Below are 21,746 nucleotides of genomic sequence, written 5' to 3'. Positions count from 1 at the left end.
AACGTTAAAAGTCATCAAAAAATAACATTATTTTAATTAAAATAAACTAAAAAATTAAAAATTACCTATTTGTTGAAAAGAGTAATCATATTACAATTTAAATATAAGTTTAAGAAGTTAATAAAACAATAAATACTTATGTTTTTATTAATAATTTTTAAATTTTAAATAAAAAATTTAAAAATATTTTCAATTTTGTACTTAATATAATTAAACTTTAACGAAATTTGAGTTAAATAAGTAGTATTCAGTCAGTATTTGTATAAAAATAAAAATATATAACAAACTATAAACATTAAGTATTGTTTAAAAAATTAATTATGTTAAAAGTTAAAAATTATTAAAATACTAAAAATAACTCATAGTGTATCATTAATGCTTTTATCAACTATTTTTAAATCTTAAATACATTATTTTATTTTTTTTGTTAAAATTTAAGTTTTTATTAATTTTAAAAAAATTTTTTAAAAAATATTTATTTTTTGTTAAAATTTAAATTTTTGTTAATTTTTAAGTTTTTTTAGTTTTTTTTTATATTTTTGGAAATTTTACCTATTTTCCCGGGAATTTATACGGGAACTTGTGGGAATTTTATTGAATTTACATGGGAATATTCGGGAACTTAAGGAATTTTTAGGGAATTTTCTCTAGACCCCCCCCCCCCTTGATTTTGGATTTTTGAAAAAATTGCCGTTTAAAAATGCAATAAAAATCTTACCCCACCCAATACCCCCCCCCAAGATTTTTTGAGAATTTTGTAAATTTTACCCCGGTCTACCCCCCTAAAATCCAAAACCTTGCTTAACCCTGATACTAAACATATAGTAAAAACCAGTATATATATACTGTATGTTATTGTACAGTATATATACCTACCATTCCATATACATATACATTAGTATAGTGTATATACTGTATATGTGTGTGTGTTATGTAAGCCTTGGGTAAGGCATGGAATGCCTTTTTCTATGAATGTCTATACAGTATACACACACACACACACACACACACACACACACACACACACACACACACACACACACACACACACACACACACACACACATACATACATACAAACTCACACACACTCTCACTATACAAGTCTATACTATCATTACTATTACAGTGAGTATATGTTTGAACACAACATATGAAACACACATAACATCACACTTCATATTCAATGAAAGACATTATTATTATTATATGATATTAAATATATATATAAATAATTTTTTGTTAAAAGAAAAATATAATTAATATAATAATTTTATTATTATTATTTTTGTTGATATAATTTTTTATTTTATTTTATTTTGATTTGATCGACAATATGATAATCAGAGACATATAATATTAATATTAAATTTAAATATATTTTTTTATATATTTATTTTCTGCACATTTATTTTATTTTCAAATAATAATAATAATCGCATAAATTCTTAATCAATTATTTATATATATATATATATATATATATGATTTTGTGTTTATTTTATTATAATTAATTAAATTTTAATAATTATAATCAAATAATAATTAGTTTATTTAATAATAAAAAAAATGTAAATAATAATAATAATAATATAATAAATGATATTTATTTAGTGTATGTTTGTTAGTATTATTATTATTAATATATTATATATATATTATATTTTTATTTTATAAATTATCTAATGTTTCCACTATTATAACAACAACAACAACAACAACAAAATAATATCATTATTAAGACCTAATGTGCCATATATTGAATGAATTTTGATCCGTTAATGCCATTTATTGGACTCATTTATTACTAGTAAGTAATATTCAATGATTTTTATTTTATTTTTTATATATATATTTATTTACTATAATATTATTAATAGACTTATAAGTTGTATTTATATACTGTATATACGATAGTATAATAATAATAAAAAAAATAATGATTTATTATAAAAATTAATCGTTTTTTGTTGTTGTTGATATATATAAAAATTTATTATTATTAATTATTTAATATATTATTCAACAAAAACATACCTTGATACTAAATATATATATATATATATATATATATATATATATATATATATATATATATATATATATATATATATATATATATATATATATAATGCAATACATGTATCTTAAAAAAATAAAGTATACATGTATTTCACTATTTTTAAATCTATATATATATATATATATATATATATATATTACCCGCTAATTAAAATGCTATTGAATTAATTAGTTAGAAAATTAAATAATTTAATTGTTTTTATTTAAATAAAATTATTTAAAAGAATATAACAATAATAATAATATAATTATTTTATTTTTCATTTTTATTATTATTAATTATATCATCTTAGTAACAAACATAGTGCATATATATACTTGTATATTATATATTATATTTGATTTAATTGGCTAGAGTGCCAAGGTAATTTAATTTTGTTATTATTAAAATTGAATCTAGATAATTTTTATTGAAAGTAAGTGAACTTTAGAATATTGACATCAATGAACTCTGTTGTAAATTATCACTAATAAAAATTGTATATAAATATATATACACAGTATATATATATATATTTACTACAGTTATCTGTATAATTGAGAAATGCTTGAAAAAAATAAAACATTATGAGATATCCAGAAATTTTTCAAATCATATGATTAGAGAGAGAGAGAGAGAGACAGAGAGAGAGAGAGACAGAGAGACAGAGTGAGACAGAGAGAGACAGAGAGAGAGAGAGAGAGAGAGAGAGAGAGAGAGAGAGAGAGAGATAGGGTGTCCCTGTTATATAGGAGGGGAGACAGACACTTGTATGACACATACAACTGTAGTCTCTCTCTCTCTCTCTCTCTCTCTCTCTCTCTCTCTCTCTCTCTCTCTCTCTCTCTCTCACACACACTCTCTCTCTCACTCTCTCTACTTATGTTTATTTATTTTTTCTTTAAATAATTTATAGCTAGTTTATAAAAATTTAATGTTTATTTATGGATAAAATTTTTGTTTTGTTTTGTTTTATTTTGTTTCCCAGTAAATTTGTTATCTATCTCCTAATAATAATAATAATAATAATAAATAAATAAATCAGTTTTGTGATTAAATATATATATATATATACTTTAATGTTTATGCAATATATAAATTTTGTTATTTACATTATGAAATTTTGTTACATATGGTTAATAATAATAATATTATATAACTGTTTAATAAAAATGATATCAAATTAAACAATTTTTATATTTTTGATTTAAACAAATTATATGCTAAATATACTGTATATATATATTAAATTATAATTTAACTAACTGTATACTTACAGTATATACTCTTAATTACATAAGTTATTAGATTTATTATATTATCAATATTATCACAAAATTGCAAATAAATAGGTTTATTATTATACAGTGTATAATATTATCATATATATATATGTATACGTAAAATATATGTTTATTATAAATACAATATGTGTTTCATTATACCAACAAAATCAACAAAAATATGTATAAACAAAATTGAAAGCTAATTAAATCCACACAAAAAAATAAATAATTTAGTTATACTAAAAATTTATTTACATTATTAACAGTAATAATAATAATACTAATATTAATATTAATATCATATTTAGAAAATCTCATTAACAAAAACATTTAATTTTTAATTTTTCGAAAAATATTTTTGTAATTTAAAAAATAAGGTCTCAAAAACTTTTTTTTATTATAATTAAAAACTTTATAATAAAAAAAATAAGTTCAAGATATTCAACTTTTTCTGTACTTTTTTATTATTATTATATCTTATATTTATTTTATATCATTTCAAGTGTTTTTTCAAATTATTATTATTATTATTATTTATGAAAACCAATACTCGTTTTATTTGAGTTTTTATTTTTTAATTTTCAAATATAATATACAGTATTAGTTGTAAAAACGTTTTACATAAAACATTGTTTCAAAAAATACAAGGTTTTTGTACCCAAAAAAAAAAAATAATAATAAATTAAAAATTTTTATATACAGTATTAGTGTCTTTTAAATTATTTTTTTAAGCTATCATAAGAAACATCAGATTTGAGATTTTTTTAAATATTATTATTTGTTTCTATGTTTTTATCTTATTATTAACAAAACAAAAAAACCTGTATTTAATATATATATATATATATATATAATAAAACATTTTCATCAGTTAGTAGTTTGAGACAATTGCCTTGAAATATATATATATATATATATATAAGTAGTTAAATAATATACAATGTATATAATTATACTCCCATATATATATACAGTATATATATATATAATATTTTTAATTATATATATATATATTTAATTTGGGACAGTTAGTTTTGTTTTTTGAGGGCAACCCTTTTTGAATGCCTAAGAGTGCCTAACATTGTATAATATATATATTATATATATATATTTAAAAAAAACTATTTTGAAATTTCAACAAAAAATGTAATTAACTAATAAAAAAAGTTTTATAAGTTGTTTACACACATATTCAATGATAACTTTTATGATGAGTTTAGATAAATAAATAATAATTTTTTCTATTAATTATTTTTATTAATAATAATAATAATAATACTGTATTTACAGTATATTGAATAAAATATGTGTGATTTTTATTTATTTTTTTTATTTACTTATTAAATAAGTTATTAATATTGTTTTGTCGATATTTGATAACACAAAAAATATAATATATTTATAATATATATTTGTTGAAAAAGTATATTTTTAAACAAAAAATTGTTTTTACTGTTTAAACACTATTTTTTTGGTTCAACTAATACTGTGTTTGACTGTATTTGTTAACATTATATCAAAAATAAATATTAATTTATATATATATTTTTTTTAAAAATAACATACTAGGTATAATAATAAAAAAAATAATTTAAAATGCTTTTAACTTTATTAAATAAAATTATTTACTTTTAAAAAAAAACAAATATTGCAAATATTTTTTTGAGCCCAGAAAATACATATGTAGTATATATTATCAATTATTTATATTACATAAACATTTATATTATTGATAATATAATATATTATATATATATATTGAAATTATATTTACAACATTTTTCTATATTTTTAAATATGTTTTTTCTAATAGTGTAATAATAATAATAATAATAATAATATAAATTATAATTTAAAATAAGTAATACAACAAACAAACAAAAATGAAATAAACCAATAAATTTTTTAATTAAATGTATAGTTTAGTGATTATTAGTCAATTGATTACTAAAATAATTGAATTTTTTTTTGAAAAATTTATTTAACTTATTTAAGCATTTTGTATAATAATTTATAGTTTTATGTTAACAACAAAAATTTAATGTAATTTTTTAACGCATATAATATAGTAATTATTATCTTAAATTTTTTTTTTGAATATAATTATTACATTTAAAACTTTAAAAAAATTATTATATAAACTTTTAAACTACAATATATATATACATTCAAACGATAATAATAATAATAATTTAAAATAAAAAGTTGAAAAACAACTTTCATTTTTATTTTTACTTTAAGCATAAAATAATAAATCATTTTAACAATATTTTTGTGAATTTTACCAAAAAATTTATATATATAATATACAGTTAATATATATATTGAATAAATATATATATATATTATACAATACAGATCATTGTGTCAATGGGTATTAAATTCAATATTATATATATCCTAAAGCAATATGTCTTAAAATCTAATCTAATATAATAGATATATATATATATATATATATATATATATATATATATATATATATATATATATATATATATATAAAGAAAAATATATTTTTATTATTTTTTATTGAATAATTGGTTTTTTAGTAGAGACACTACTATTTGTGTATAAAAATAACTCAAATTTCTAATAAATTAAATTAAATATAATGATGTCATTGAGAGAGTAATATATTTTAATGTCAATTTGAAATACTTTTTGTCTAAAAAATTTTATTATTATTATTATTATTTTAATACATATATCATATGATAGTCACAAACAATTAATTTTTTAAACACTGACATTAAATAATTCAATTAATTAAATAATTTATTTTAGTTTTTTTTATTGAATTTAATTAAATCGACACTATTATGTTGGAAACTAATAATAATAATAATAATAATTCAATATAAATGTTAAAAAAATATGTTATAAATCAAAAGCAAAAAAAAAATATTTAATACTATAATAAGCAGAAAAAATTTCTCATCTATTGTTTTATTTTATATATTTAATTAAATCTACAACAATATATATATATCTATAATTTACACATAAACACACATTTTTATATTGTTAGTCATCACAAAAAAATATATGATTTTTTTTGCTGATTATTAGATATTTTATATTTTTTTGCTATTGTTTTACTAAGTATTGTATTATATATATATATATATATATATATATATATATATATATATTGATTACCAAATATGGAATTTAATACAAAATAAAAGTATATATAATTTATTTATTATTATTTTTTTTAATTTAAATTTATGAATTGCGATACGGTTTGTCATATTATTTATTTATTTTATTATTTAGTTTTATTATTTATAGTTTTATGTCAACAAAATCGTGTAAAACAATTGTTAGGAAATTTTTAAAAAAAAAAACAATAATAAAATATTTGCTACTGAATTAATTTTATTTTATTATAACATTTATTAAATATATTAAATATTTTTGTTTTTTAAAAATCACTATAAAATAATATGAATAAAAATATTTCTTTTAGTATAACAACAAATATATATTTTTTTATGTATTTCATTAAAATTAATGTCCATTTAAGAGATGATATAATAAAATAAACAATATATATATATATATCTATTAATTTTATTTGTATAACTAATTTTGAAAGGCTTATTGTAAACTTGTTTTTTAAGCTGTCTATCAATTTATTTAGACTATATATACAGTATATATATATATATATATATATATATATATCTTTCTACATAAGATTAAAACTACAATATATTAGAGTATTTTTTACTCTCTCTCTCTCTCTCTCTCTCTCTCTCTCTCTCTCTCTCTCTTTATTTTCGACACATTAATAAAATTCATTTACAAACAAACAAACAAATATAGAGAAAACAATTTACTTTCGTTGACATTGAAAATGAAATAAACTACAGGTTTTTGATAAATACTATTTCATTTGTATTATTAGTATACTATATATATATATATATATAATATATTACATTGTATTAAATGATATTTCAAAAAAAAAACAATATCATAGACATCCTATACAAACAATTATAGACTATATTATAATTTATGTTTGTTTTTCTTCAAATTAAAACATTTGTTTAACAATTTATTTTGTTATTTTGTTTTGTTTTTTATAATTCATTTGTAATTCAATTTTGTGATCTAATTTCAAAAAACCAAACGTCAAACTGTGATATAATTTCTATTATTTTATTTATTATTATTAATCAATATATATATATCTATTGTTGCACTAAATACCAGTAAAAATCACAATTATTTTTGTATAATCACAGTACACATGATTTCCTGTTTGTATTTTTTAAATATCAAATGTAAAACATATATATAATATACAGTATATATATATATATACATTATATAAAACAATATTATATATATATATAATATAACTTATCGATAACTAATACATATAAAAAAAACATTGAATTAATTTCTATATACAAATAAAAATACAACAGTAATTTCTAGTATACAATAAAAATAAATTATAGTAATTATTAGCTAATATTTTATTTTTTATTATTATATTATAAATGACATTACTGTACAATATTATCTATAAATTTTTTTAGGCTATAAATAAAATTTTATTATTATTATTATACATATTGTTGTATAATATATAATATATATTATATATATATGTGTTTAGTTAGTTGTTTTGTGAGGCACCCTAAAAAATATATATATTATCTAGCAACATTTTTTTTATTACAGTATTATTATTATWATTATAATTGTTTACATTTAAATAATTTGCAGCAAGGTGGAATTTGCACTTTCATTATCATATGATAGTGTTATTTAAATAAATTTTTTGTTTTATCATATTTTACAAATATTAMCAATTAAAAAAAACAATGGTATATCATATTTATACACAATTTAATGTAATAAATATATTATGATTACAGCTATATTATTGTCATAATTATTTTCATTATTAAAAAAATACAATATAATAATAATAATAATACTGTAGTAAAAAAAATTATGAGTAATTAAATTTTTTTTATATATAATTAATATTAATAATAAATGAATGTGTTTTTTTATTATTATTTAAAAAAACATTATTTATTATTAATATTTTATAAACTCTATTGCATTATTGTTTAATCATTCAAACTTAATTGCTAATTATATCATTGTTTTTTAAATAAATTATTATTATTATTATTATTTGTATTGTATATAAGCAGCTTATTATGTCTATTGTATTATTTTTTTTGGGGCTAATTAGTTACATATTATATAAATTATAATAACAAAACAWAACAWAACAAAATAAMAAWATAATTATATCCATGAAATCAATTACTGTATATAATTGTTTAATTGATTAATACGTACAGCGATGAAGTAATTATTATTATTATTATTAATAAATTGTAAATTTTTATAAGTAAAAAAAATTTTTAAAAATTTAAAAAATAATATACAATTATGCAATTAATAATGTTTATGACCTTAACATTTGTGACATAATATATAATTTAAAAACATTATATATATATTGAACATAATTTAGTAGTTATTTTTTTAAAAAAATTATATTTTATTAAAATATATGATGTTTTTAGAAAAATATTTATTTTGCAAACAAAATTTTTAATTAATTAAATTATAATTTTTCATTAAGTTAAATTTATATTTTAAATAATAATAATAATAATAATTAAATTTTAATATGCCAATGTAAACTAGACTATTAATAAATCTTAACATTATTATTTTTTTTGTATTAACTTGAAATATAACATTTAAAATTTACAGTTAATTTAGGTCAAGTGAGATAGTATTTAGTATTATTTATTTATAATATATTCATATAATTTTAAAGTAAAAAAAAACTTTTGATTTTAAATTTTGATTTTAAAAATTAAGTGAAAAAATTGTTTACATTTAAAGTCTCTATATTTATAGATTAATTTTTGTGTCCATTAAATATGTAACCAAATATTAATTAAATAGTATTATTACTGTATGTAATAATGGTATTTGTATTATGATTTGTTGGTTAAATATTTATAATTTAATATATTTGAATATATATATATATAGTGTTTTTACTTTAATATCATATATATATATGTAATTTAATATAATTATAATTATTTCAATGCAATAACGACAACAACAAAAATCGATATCATATTTAATATTAAAAACAATTTTTTGTTTTTTATTACAATATAGTCTAATTAGTATTGATTTTCAATTATACATTAACACCATATTGTGATGTTTATTAAAATTAAATAAATTGATAGATGAATGAATGATTTTTTAAAAAATAAATAATTAAATACTAAAACTAATATTAGATTATTGAGTATTATTACATATTAAATAAAATATTTATAATTTGTTGTCTATATTATCGATACTACTAATTGATACAAAAAAAATTCTAATTATCGATTTAATTAACAATTAACTAAAAAAAAAATATTAAGTTAATTGTTTTTTAGACTTCAATTATTTTTTTTTAAAAATTGTTATATACTGTATATAAATATAAGCAATTGTAATATAATTTATAAAACTTAATAATGTTTTTTAAAAAAAATAATTTATTTTTTGAAAATATGTTATTATTTATGTTAAATTAATTATAATGTTTTTTTTAAATTTTTAATTTATTGAAAACTGATTTTGAAATAATTTGTTATTTTATTTCAAAATACATACACACATATGGGGCCAATGAAATAAATAAATAAATATTATTATTATTATTAAAATTTTATCCTTTTTATAAAAAAACTGATTATACGATCTAAATGATAATAACTATAATTTTTATTTTTTTTTAAAAAAGGTCACAAAAATATATAAAATCTAAATTTCACTTTTATTTTACATAATAATATTTTCAAAGAAATATATAATAAAATATATTTAAATATATTTACATTTATATTTTAAAATGTTTTCATTTATTTTATCTTATTTGCTGTTAAATTCAATCATATTATGTATATTTATATAATATGTTTAAAAAAAAATATTTACATTTAATTTGGTTTTTTCAATGCATTTATAATATACTTTATTGAATGTTTTTTTTGTCGGATAAATACTTAAATAAATCAATAATTATTTTTTGATTTAGCGAAACATATGAACGAAAAATTTTCATATTATATTAATATTATATTAATAATAAATTATTTAAATCATATATACTGTATATAATCTAATATTCATGAATAGATAAGCATTATATAAATTTATATATATATATATCGGTATAAATAATTACTAATAATATTCATTATAAATATAAAAATGTGTTTTATATACATTAAAAATTTATAATTTTTATAAAAAAAATTAAACAATATTTATAATATATTTTGTCAATATCTGTAATCTGATTCAAATAAAAATATTGATTAAATTTAACAATAGTATTAAATATCTTATACATTATGTTGTAATAAAAAAATCTATTAATAAAATTTTTTGAATACATTATACAGTATACATAATAATAATAATAATAATAATAATGCAAACAAATATACTGTATAAACATTATTATAAAATCAATGTTATTTTTTCAAACATGTATAATAATGTGTAGTGTTTATGACAAATAAATGTCAAAACATTATTATTATATAAATTATATTTGTATAATATATAAATAAATTTATTTATTTTTTGTTAATTAATTTATTTAGATAATTATTATTTAATTAATTTTATTTAGCATTAAAAAAAACACTTGAACTATATTTGTATATTTGTGTAAGTTTTATGTAAATTACATTTAAAAAAAAATTAATTGAAAGTTTAATGTTAATGTCAATCAACATTACTAAATGTTTTTTAATAGATTTTTAAAAACAATAATATTTTTGTTTATAATACTAATAAATCTATATGTATATACAGTATATTGACGTTAAATTAAAATTATGTAATATTAATATTAATTAAAAAAAACTTATTTATGTAAAATAGAGTATATATATATAGAAACATTATTATATGATTATTAAAAAAAATTGAATAAAATATTAGTTTAATATTACAGATCTAAATCTTATTGTAAATAAAAAATAACTATTAACTTGTATAACATTAAATTTTTTAAAAAAATAATATAATATATCAGTATTTTATTATAGTATTAATAATATAAAAACACGTTTATATATATGTGTGTGTGTTTTTATAAATAATTTATATATGTTATTTATTTAGTTATTTAAATTACATTTATATATATATATATATATATAATTTATTATATAAAACTATGACAATGTCTTAGTATTATTATAAATGAATTTCTAATAAAATCTTATTCAACATTATTATTATTATACTATAGATTTGATAATTGAAATTTAATATTTAGATATAAATATTTTTTAATTAAGAATTTAATAAAAAAAAATAATAAATATTATTTGATATTTACTGAACTTTAATACAGAATATTCTGTAAATGCTATTTTTAGCATAAAAACGTCAAATTAATTAATTAATTCAAAATAATTTTATATAACATAAATATATATATATACTAAATATAAAAAAGGTGAAATTTGATATTAAATACTAAAAATAATACAATAAATTGTTTTTCATATTCAAAGTCTATTTTTATTACTACTTTAACAATACGTAATACAAATATACCAATAATTTGAATTGAATTATAAGTTATGCAATGAAAATATTATCTAAAAAATGTACATTTTATATGATTTTTTTTGTTTTGTTTTTTTTGTTTAGTATATATATACCGGTATATACTGTATATAAAGCGCACATAAAAAAGCTTTTAACACATTTTTTTTGTGGCAATTATTTCGTATAATTTTATTGATGTAAAAAAATTGATGATAAAAATCTTTTTGACAACAATTTTCCAGTTTCAGTGAGTAAGTGATGTCTTAAAAAAATATTATTTAGTTATAAATATATATTATATACCGGTATATACTATATATACTATATATATATATATCATATATTCAAGGTTTTTGTTGATATATTTTAGTGATAAATATTATAATATAAGGTTTGGCTCTAAAAATATATTATGACTTTTTAGACTACTATATGTCTAACATATATATACAGTATATATATATATATATATATATAAAAGTATTTTTAATATTTTAATGGCATTTCTCTATTAGTTTCTATCTTATAGTTAGTTGTTTTCAATATTGTGTTTGAATATGTATTTTCACTTATTTTCACTATTTATTATATTTGTATTGACATAAATGTTAATTTATATATATATATATATATAGTGGAAATTATTAAAAAGTAATTTTCTTATTCAAACTCTTTTATATCAAAAAATAAAATTACATTTATCTTTAATATACTGTAAATGTTTTTATTATAAATATATTTGTTGTCAATGCAATTAGTGTGTGTCAAATGTATGTGTGTTTTCCTGTAATTAATAAATGAGAGTCTATTAATGATAATAATAATAATAGTAAGTAAATGGTTTAGATAGGACTGGATGATACAAGTTTTAACTGATAATATATTAATGTTTTTTTTATAAAAAATATTATTTATATGTGTTTTATCTCATTATTGAATATGTAAACTGTATGTGTATGTGTGTATGTGTGTATGTGTGTATGTGTGTATGTGTGTATGTGTGTGTATGTGTGTGTATGTATGTGTATGTGTATGTGTGTGTATGTGTATGTTATATTATACGGTATATAACTTACTGTATATATATATATATATATGCATATCTGATAGTATGACCTGTACTTTGATACCTGAGCTCAAATTTTTATGTGAAAGTATAGACTTATTTGCTATGTTATAATCTATTCATATTAATAATATGATAATACAAACATTTATCTCAATGTGTCCCCAAAAAAAATAAAATAAAATGTTTACTAAATTTTAAGTATAATTAAACTTATTTAAACTAACTTTTAATACTTTTATAATAACATATACATGATTTTAATCTATTTATATAGTATTTATATCTTTAAAACATTAACACACAAATAATATATTAACACAATTAGTCGTCTAATAATAATAAAATAAATTTTTGCTCTAATAAAACACACTTTTGATATCAATTGACAATAACAACCAAACAAAACAAAAAACTTTGAGTTTTATTACTAAGGAATTGTTGATTAAAAATTTATTTTTGAAAAACTTTATTATATACTAGTATATTGTATTTATATTATTATCAAATAAAAAAGTATATACATTATTGACTGATAGTTATAGTTTTGTAGTTACTTATACTTAAGTGATACAGTAAATGTGATTATCATATATATTATATATTGATATATATATATATATATATAAAGTTAATATCGTATATATATATTGTGGAAAATTGTTATAATTTAATGTAATAATAATAAAGTATATCAATTCAATGTTAGACTTTGTAATCATATATTATAACTTTACCTTTTTATAAATACAGTAATAATTTTTAATTTATTAAATTAATTAATACAGAATATACGTATTAATAAATTTTTGAAAAAATATTGTATTTATAATTGAAATTTTTTCAACAACAAAAAAAATTTAATTAATTAAATGTTTTTTTTATTAAACAAAAAAGTTTGTATATAATTTATAATTGTTTCGTAATATACACAATTGACAATTAGCTAGCTATTTAATTATATATATATATATATATATTAATTTTAATAATTAAACATTATGACAATGTTTAATTATTAAATAATTAAATATTAAATATAAATAATATTAAAATTCATTTTATATTTTTAATTTTTATAATTTTTATATTTTAGCTATTTAATTATAATTAATTGTAATTTACTATAAAAAAAAATATGATTAACTATTATTATTATTATTATTATTTTGTTGTTTTTAAAAATTATATTTAAATTTTTAGGTCACAAAAAATTTTTTTTTAGTGAACGATAATAGCCGTACAGTCATGCAAAGTATGAGTGCCAACAACAATGGACTGTCCACTGCAGTGGTGACAGTCGTTAAAGATAGCGCACAGTCGGCACCGACATCTCCCATATACAAGTCAACCGTACAACAGGACAGGGATAACAACAACAACAACAACAATAAGACGGCCACCAATGGTAGACATATGTCCAGTGCGGCCAAGTTTTTCACATTTCGTTGGCTGTTTCGGGGATCGAAAAACTCGTCGTCGGCATCAAAAAGACGACGACTAAAACAGATTAAYGACAAAACCAAAGAAAAATTACAGACCATTGGCCAGAATACGGCTAAACGGCTATTGAAACAGAGCTACTCTTTCGATGATATCCAACAGTTTCTGATTAATGCACAACAAAACAACAAGTCTACCGGTGCTAACAATAATGGCTGTAGTGTTGGCGGTGGTGCCAGTAATGCCGCTCTCGATGTCGACACCACCACCACCACCGCTGACAACCGATTGGCAGACGATTGTTGTTCATCATCATCGGCGGCCAACAACCGAAAACATTGGCAAACGATCTGCAAATCGAGTCTCGAAATTCCCGACCGAAGAAAAGATGACCAGATATTTGTCGGCCATAATAACAAGTCTAGTCTGAAGTCGTCTAAATACTGGACACGGATTAAGTGTAAACTATGTCTAACCGATCGTTTCAGTTATGAGATGCACTCAATCTGGTCGTGTGGTTGCGCTTTCTGTAAAACGGTTAGTCATTTATAATTAATTAATTAATTAATTAATTATTATTATTAAATTATATATTTATCTATTATTATTTTTTTAAAAAAAACCCAATTACGGTACTAAAAATATTTTATTAAAAAAAATAGTTATTTAAAAAATAATTTATCTATAAATATATATATAATTACAGGACTAATAATTTTTTTAAAATATATATATATTAATAGATATTTCAACTGTATATATAATATACAAAAAAAATAAATAAAATTTTAATATTATTTATCATATAAATTAAAATTAAAGTTTTATTAACTAATTAATTATTATTATTAATTAGATAATAAAACTTTAATTTAATTTATTTTTAATTTATATGATAAATCATATGATAATTTTTTTACTGTATATTATATATACAGTTGAAATATCTATATATATATATATTTTGAATTACTAGTCCTGTAATTATATATATATATATTTATAGATAAATTATTTTATAAAATATTTTTAGTACCGTAATTGGGGTTTTTTTTAAAAAAAATAATAAATAAATATACCTATATTTTTTAAATAAATGTATTTTTACATTTTTATGAACATTATTTGGTAATTTAATTATTTTTAAAAAAAGATTATACTGTTTATAGATTATTATTATTATTATTATTATTGGATAAAATTGAAACAAATTATTTTAGATTTAACTAAAAATTTTAATATATAAAAATATTTATATACTTATATTTTTTTTATTAAATCCTATTTACTTAATAAATTTATAGGGTTTAGTGGTCCAAAAAAACAACCTATTATGTGTAGRCAGTTAAATAATAATAATAGTAATAATAAAATAAAAGATTAAAATAAATTTTTAATGAGTATTTTTTTAATGTCTAAATAAATAAAAAATAAATAAAAAGTTTAAAAAGATTAAAATATAAAGTTTTACTCTTTTTTTTGTATTACAATTATTATTGTATCTAAATTATAATAACAGTAATTATTATAACATATGCCTTAAAAATAGAATATTTCAAAATCTTTWAAAAGTTTTATTATTTATTTTTTTTTTTTGGTCGAAAAAAACTCTAAATGTAAACCTAATTAAAAAAAATATTAAAAATAAAAACAAAATAGTGTTCGYTAACTAAATAATAACTATTTTTGTAATTTTGTTTTTTTTTGATAAATACATAGTATATGTACTGATAATAATACTATATATATATATATATATATATATGATTACTTGAAAATATAATTAGTTTTCAACAACTAAAATGATTTTCCAAGAATTTTTATAACAATAGTATTATTTTATTTTATTTTTTAGTTGTTTTTTTCATTGTTTTCTAAAGAATATTCTGTTTTTTAGTTTTAGTTTTATTATATATATATATACTKTATATAAGAAAATAAATTAAATAAACTTTATATATTAGTTAACGATATTATACAGTATATATATATAGATATATAGATTGCAACATCAAAATAGGATTATATAAAAATAATTATATAATGTTGTAATATATTTTATATTAATATAATAATCTCTCTCTCTCTCTCCCACCCACACAGTGTTTAACACAATATTGCGAAACATCGATACGCGACGGAAAGGTATCGTTTGTCGGCTGTCCCGACGGTCTGTGTCCACAGTTGACCGCCAAAAACAATCAGATATCGTCGCGCGAAATCAAACTACTGGTTACGCCCGATATGTACGACTCGTACAAACGCTATCGACTGAATTGGCTGATCGAAAGAGATCCGACCCGAACCTGGTGTCCGACGCCTAACTGCGAAACTGTATGCTATATACGACAGGCCTCGAAACATAAGGACAGTAGCAAAAAGCCGATACCTTTCTACTGTACAACTGTAAGTGCATCAYCAGTTATTTTCTTAGCTAACTGTGCTCTCTATCYGTCTCTCTCTATCTGTCTCTCTCTCTCTCTCTCTCTCTATCTCTCTCTATCTGTCTCTCTATCTGTCTCTCTCTATCTGTCTCTCTCTCTCTATCTATCTCTCTCTATCTGTCTCTCTCTATCTGTCTCTCTCTATCTGTCTCTCTCTCTCTCTCTCTCTCTGATAGCTATTTATATTAATTAATTTTTTTGTTTGTATGTTGTTTTTTATTTATAATAATACTGTATATATATTGGCACCGGTAGTGTAATAAAACATTTTGCTCTGCGTGCCGAAGGAACTGGCATTTGGGCGTCGACTGCAAAAAGTTTAGCGCACAAGAAGAGTATGTATTTTTTTTTATTATTAATTTATCTCTTTATTTCCCTAAATATATCAATTTATATATCAATATATATATATATATATATATATAACCACACGATTAGCTATATATATATATATATATATATATATATATATATATATATATGTATGGGTTAGCTAAGAGCCAAATAAATTTTTGATAACTAAAATTTATTTCTCACCCAAAAAAATAAAATAAAAAAATAAAATCCTAACTCATAATTAGTATATATATTGAATATATTCTCATAAATAAATTATTGATGTTTTTTGGTGACTAATTATTTTGATGTCGATATTATTATTACTATTAAATTGTTTTGTTTTTTTTTAATTTTAATTTTTAAAATTATATAGAGTTTTGTTGGACGAGTCGTCGCCAATTAAGAGATGTCCGTTTTGTTGTATACTAATCGAGAGGGACGAGGGCTGCGCTCAGATAATGTGCCGCAACTGTAAACACGTGTTTTGTTGGTTTTGTTTGGCCTCATTGGAGGTATAGTTGTCCACTACCCATATATATACCCATATATATACCCATATATATACCCATAATATAAATGTAGTACCCCACACCCATATATATATCTAATTTAATTAATTTTTTGTTGTTGTTGGGCACCGGTATCCCCTCCCCATCCCTCCCTCACCCCCTGTAAATTAGGACGACTTTCTATTGCGTCACTACGACAAAGGCAAATGCAAGGACAAGTTGGGCCATTCGCGAGCGTCGGTAATCTGGCACCGGACCCAAGTGGTCGGCATATTTGCCGGTTTCGGACTACTTATACTATTGGCGTCGCCGATGTTCATACTGGCCGCCCCCTGTCTACTATGTTGCCGATGTAATGCACTGTACAAATACGGTGACGACCAGACGGATGTGGTCACTACCGACGACGACGGCGGCGGCGAGTTTGATCCCATCAACAATAATAGTAGTAATAGCGGCGGCGGCGGCGACAGTGATATCGGTAACAAAAGTGGCACTATTTTATAATTTTTGTAGAMKATATATATATATATATATATATATATATATATATATATATTTACTAACTGACATATATATATATATGAGATAATATATATATCTATACGATATATATATATATTGTAAAAGTTTTTATTATATATATATATATATATATATATATATACCATAACTCTGATATATCACAATATTATTTAGTGACTACTATTTAAAATGATAATAAACAACAAAATCTCAATGTTATTATTATTATTATTATTAAAAATTAGAAAATATTATTATTATTATTATGTGACAAAAAAATTATTACTAATTATTCTTAATGTTAATTTACATACAGAATCTTAATGACTAAAAAAATATATTTATAAATATATTACACATATTTGTTTAGTAAACAGTGTTTGACTTTATTTTACACATTTTTTTGTGATTTTATTTTTTTTTTAAAATTACTTAAATTTTTAACTATATTTTTAACTATTATTATTTTAGTATTTTTTTAAAAAAAAACTTCATTTTATGTATATATATATACAATTATGATTGATTGATTGATTAATTAACTGTTATAAATATGTTTAAAAATTTATTGTGTTTATTAGACACAAATATAATTATTATTAATTAATGTTTGCCATATTAGGGCTAAATATCAAGTTTATTATTAAAAAAAAAATTAATTTATTTTTTTCAAAAATAAYTACTATTTTTTAAATAATAGATTAATAAAATTTGTTAAATTCATTGATTAATAAAGTAATAGTGATATATAAAAAAAACAAAATTGTTATCATAATATCATAGCTAAACAACAACAAAAATATTTATACAAAAAAATACATATATTATAAAAATATTGACATAATTTATTAAAAAAAAAAAATTATTGATAATTAAATTAAATTTTTAAACACAATGTGATTTTTGTTGTTGTTGTTGTTGTAAATGTCGTACAAATATATTAGACAAAACATAACACACAAATTATTTACAATTATTTATCTTAAATTTTATTTTATTATTAAAAATCTATATAATAATAATAATAACAATACTAATAATAAATTATAATGAATTAACAAAATTAAAATATAAATCTATTGATTGTTATGTGTTATATGTAAAGTTAATTGAAAAATTGTTTTGTATTTAAAGTACCGTAAAAGTGTATATATATATATAAATTATAAAATACATTAAATATAGTACAGTAACTGTTTAATTATTATTATTATTATTATTATTGTCAAAATGTTATGAAATATATAAATGAATTTATTATTATTATTACTATAATTATGTTATATAACGAAACGAGTCTTTCATTCAAAAAAAAAAAAATTTAAACTTTAAAAAAAAAGTTTGTTTGAAAATAGTTAATGAAAAATTAATTTTGTAAATCACACACTCAATAAAACTGAATTTAATTAACCGAAAAAAAATATTGAATTTATTTATTACAATATAATAACTAAATATATAATAAGTTAAATGAATTTTGTGAATAATTTTTTTTTTTTAGTTAATTAAATACTTGGAATAAATTAGAAAATAAAAACAATAAATAAATAAATAAAAAAACACATATATATTATAGTATTTTAATGAAATTTTTTTTTATATAAAAAATATGATATGAATCGGAGAAAAAACTAATGAAATCAAAATTTTGCACAAAAAAAATAGAGAGAGAGAAATAAGTGATTAAAAAAAAGTTTTGAAACAAATAATATAAAATATTTTTAGTCGACTTTGTATTTGACTGCGACTTTTCAAAAGTGTTTGTTTGTCTTCTTAGACTTCTTCGACTTCTTCATCTTCATCATCATCTTTGGTCTCTAAGTTAAGACCAGCCATCGATTCCCTTAGCAATGAATCCTTTTGCCTATTACTCTCAGATGACTYGACTTCAGTTTCATCGATGGACTCGTATGACTCTACTTCTTGGTCAACGTCCTCATMGTCTAAGTAATCGTAGTCGTCGTCGACATTGACATCAACGGCTTGACAAGGATTCTGTAGCGGACTGTTTGCTGGCGGTGTCTGTCGATTGTTGTCTTCCGGTTTCAGATTATCAATCATTTTCATCAATGACTCAAACTTCAGACACGCATTGTATGAACCGTAGAGATCGTAACGACTGTCGTCGCGGCGTAGAAAACAACCGCAACGCGAGGCCACACAGTCCAGAGGCATCACTTGAGTGGTTTTCGCCAGAAACTGGTCGTCTCGGAGACCAACCTGTAGTCGAGTCCAGCAAACCTCTGCGTCTTCGACCAATAGATATCCTTTGCGAACAACAAGAATCAGTTTCGGTAGCTCTTTGTCGTCTGGATCTGTTTGGATGATGTCCTCAGCATCGATAGCTCCTTCATAGTCATCATCTTCTTCTTCTTCTTCCTCCGCTTCTTTGGCCAACTCTTGTTGCTGTTGTTGTTTCGGTTTGTTTTCGGTATTAACAAAAGCAAAACCCGCTTCGCTGACCATTACAAACGTCTTACCGTTGGCCACCTGTGACCGGATGTTGATGTCTGTCGAGCGAACTATACGCCAATTGCCCGCACCGTTGATTATCACTGTATTGCCGCCAGTTTTCAGTTCACGATGATTGGGAACCACACAATTAACTTCGCCGACAACACGACAATCGGTAGTTTCGTCGACAACCACACCGTAAAGTTTGTTGTCGTTGACCACTAGATAAGATCCCGGCGATCGCGGACCAAAATCCCGGAGTTTTTCGTTGATTTCGTCGGTCGCATACAGAACACCGTCTTCGAGTAGTTCGTCGACTTTCCAGTGTTTGTGACCAATCAGATGCAGAATTTCTTTCATATCTCCGTTGACTACTTTGATTATACCCATAATCATCGGATCAGATTCGTCTTGACTGACCAGTCCATCGCCCGAAACATGTATATCGGCATCGAATCTAATGGCAGGTCTTTTGTCTTCGAATGAAATAATGCCTTCGCCTTCAGCGGCGGTAGTGATGTCACCGGAGAGAGCCATTGATGGGAGAAAAGTGATGTCTTCAAGGTATGGATTATTATATTATTATCTTTTTTTTCTGTGTATCAAAAAACAGATGAAAGAAGACTAATCTTTGACAGAAACTCTTTGAAAGAAAATATAATAATAACTGAAATTAATTTTTTTTTATAATTATTATTAATATTATTGGAAATATTCAAAATTCAAATATTAATTATTATTATTATTACTAATAATTACAGTATAATAATAATAATAATACTTTATTATATCGTGACTATCAAATAATTAAAAATTAATTTTTTCAACTAATCGTTGGTAACATTGATTACTATGATATACAACACGCGCGTAACCAAAAAAAAAAGTTTTTAATTTTATTTTTTTAATTTTTACTACTAAATCATTATTAGTTAGGGTTAGGTAGGGATGGGTGGGGGTGGGGTGGGGTTAGGTTAT

The 21,746-nt window shown here is 19.8% G+C and overlaps 1 protein-coding gene across 1 annotated transcript; it reads left to right on the top strand.

The window, feature by feature from the left end:
* Window positions 1–1,690: 1,690 nt before the first annotated feature.
* On the top strand, window positions 1,691–18,296 carry LOC128956194 (uncharacterized). Its single transcript, XM_054301883.1, has 6 exons — window positions 1,691–1,810; window positions 14,258–15,034; window positions 16,601–16,903; window positions 17,197–17,276; window positions 17,654–17,792; window positions 17,961–18,296. Exons 2-6 carry the CDS (start codon window positions 14,303–14,305, stop codon window positions 18,294–18,296), a joined length of 1,590 nt encoding a protein of 529 aa, XP_054157858.1. The 5' UTR covers window positions 1,691–1,810; window positions 14,258–14,302.
* Window positions 18,297–21,746: the final 3,450 nt, after the last annotated feature.

The sequence above is a fragment of the Oppia nitens genome, unplaced genomic scaffold (genome assembly GCF_028296485.1).
Source record: "Oppia nitens isolate AA-2021 unplaced genomic scaffold, nextdenovo-longstitch-racon4-pilon3 scaffold12_pilon_pilon_pilon, whole genome shotgun sequence".
NCBI lineage: Eukaryota > Metazoa > Arthropoda > Arachnida > Sarcoptiformes > Oppiidae > Oppia > Oppia nitens.
This window is presented reverse-complemented; position numbering and strand designations above follow the sequence as displayed.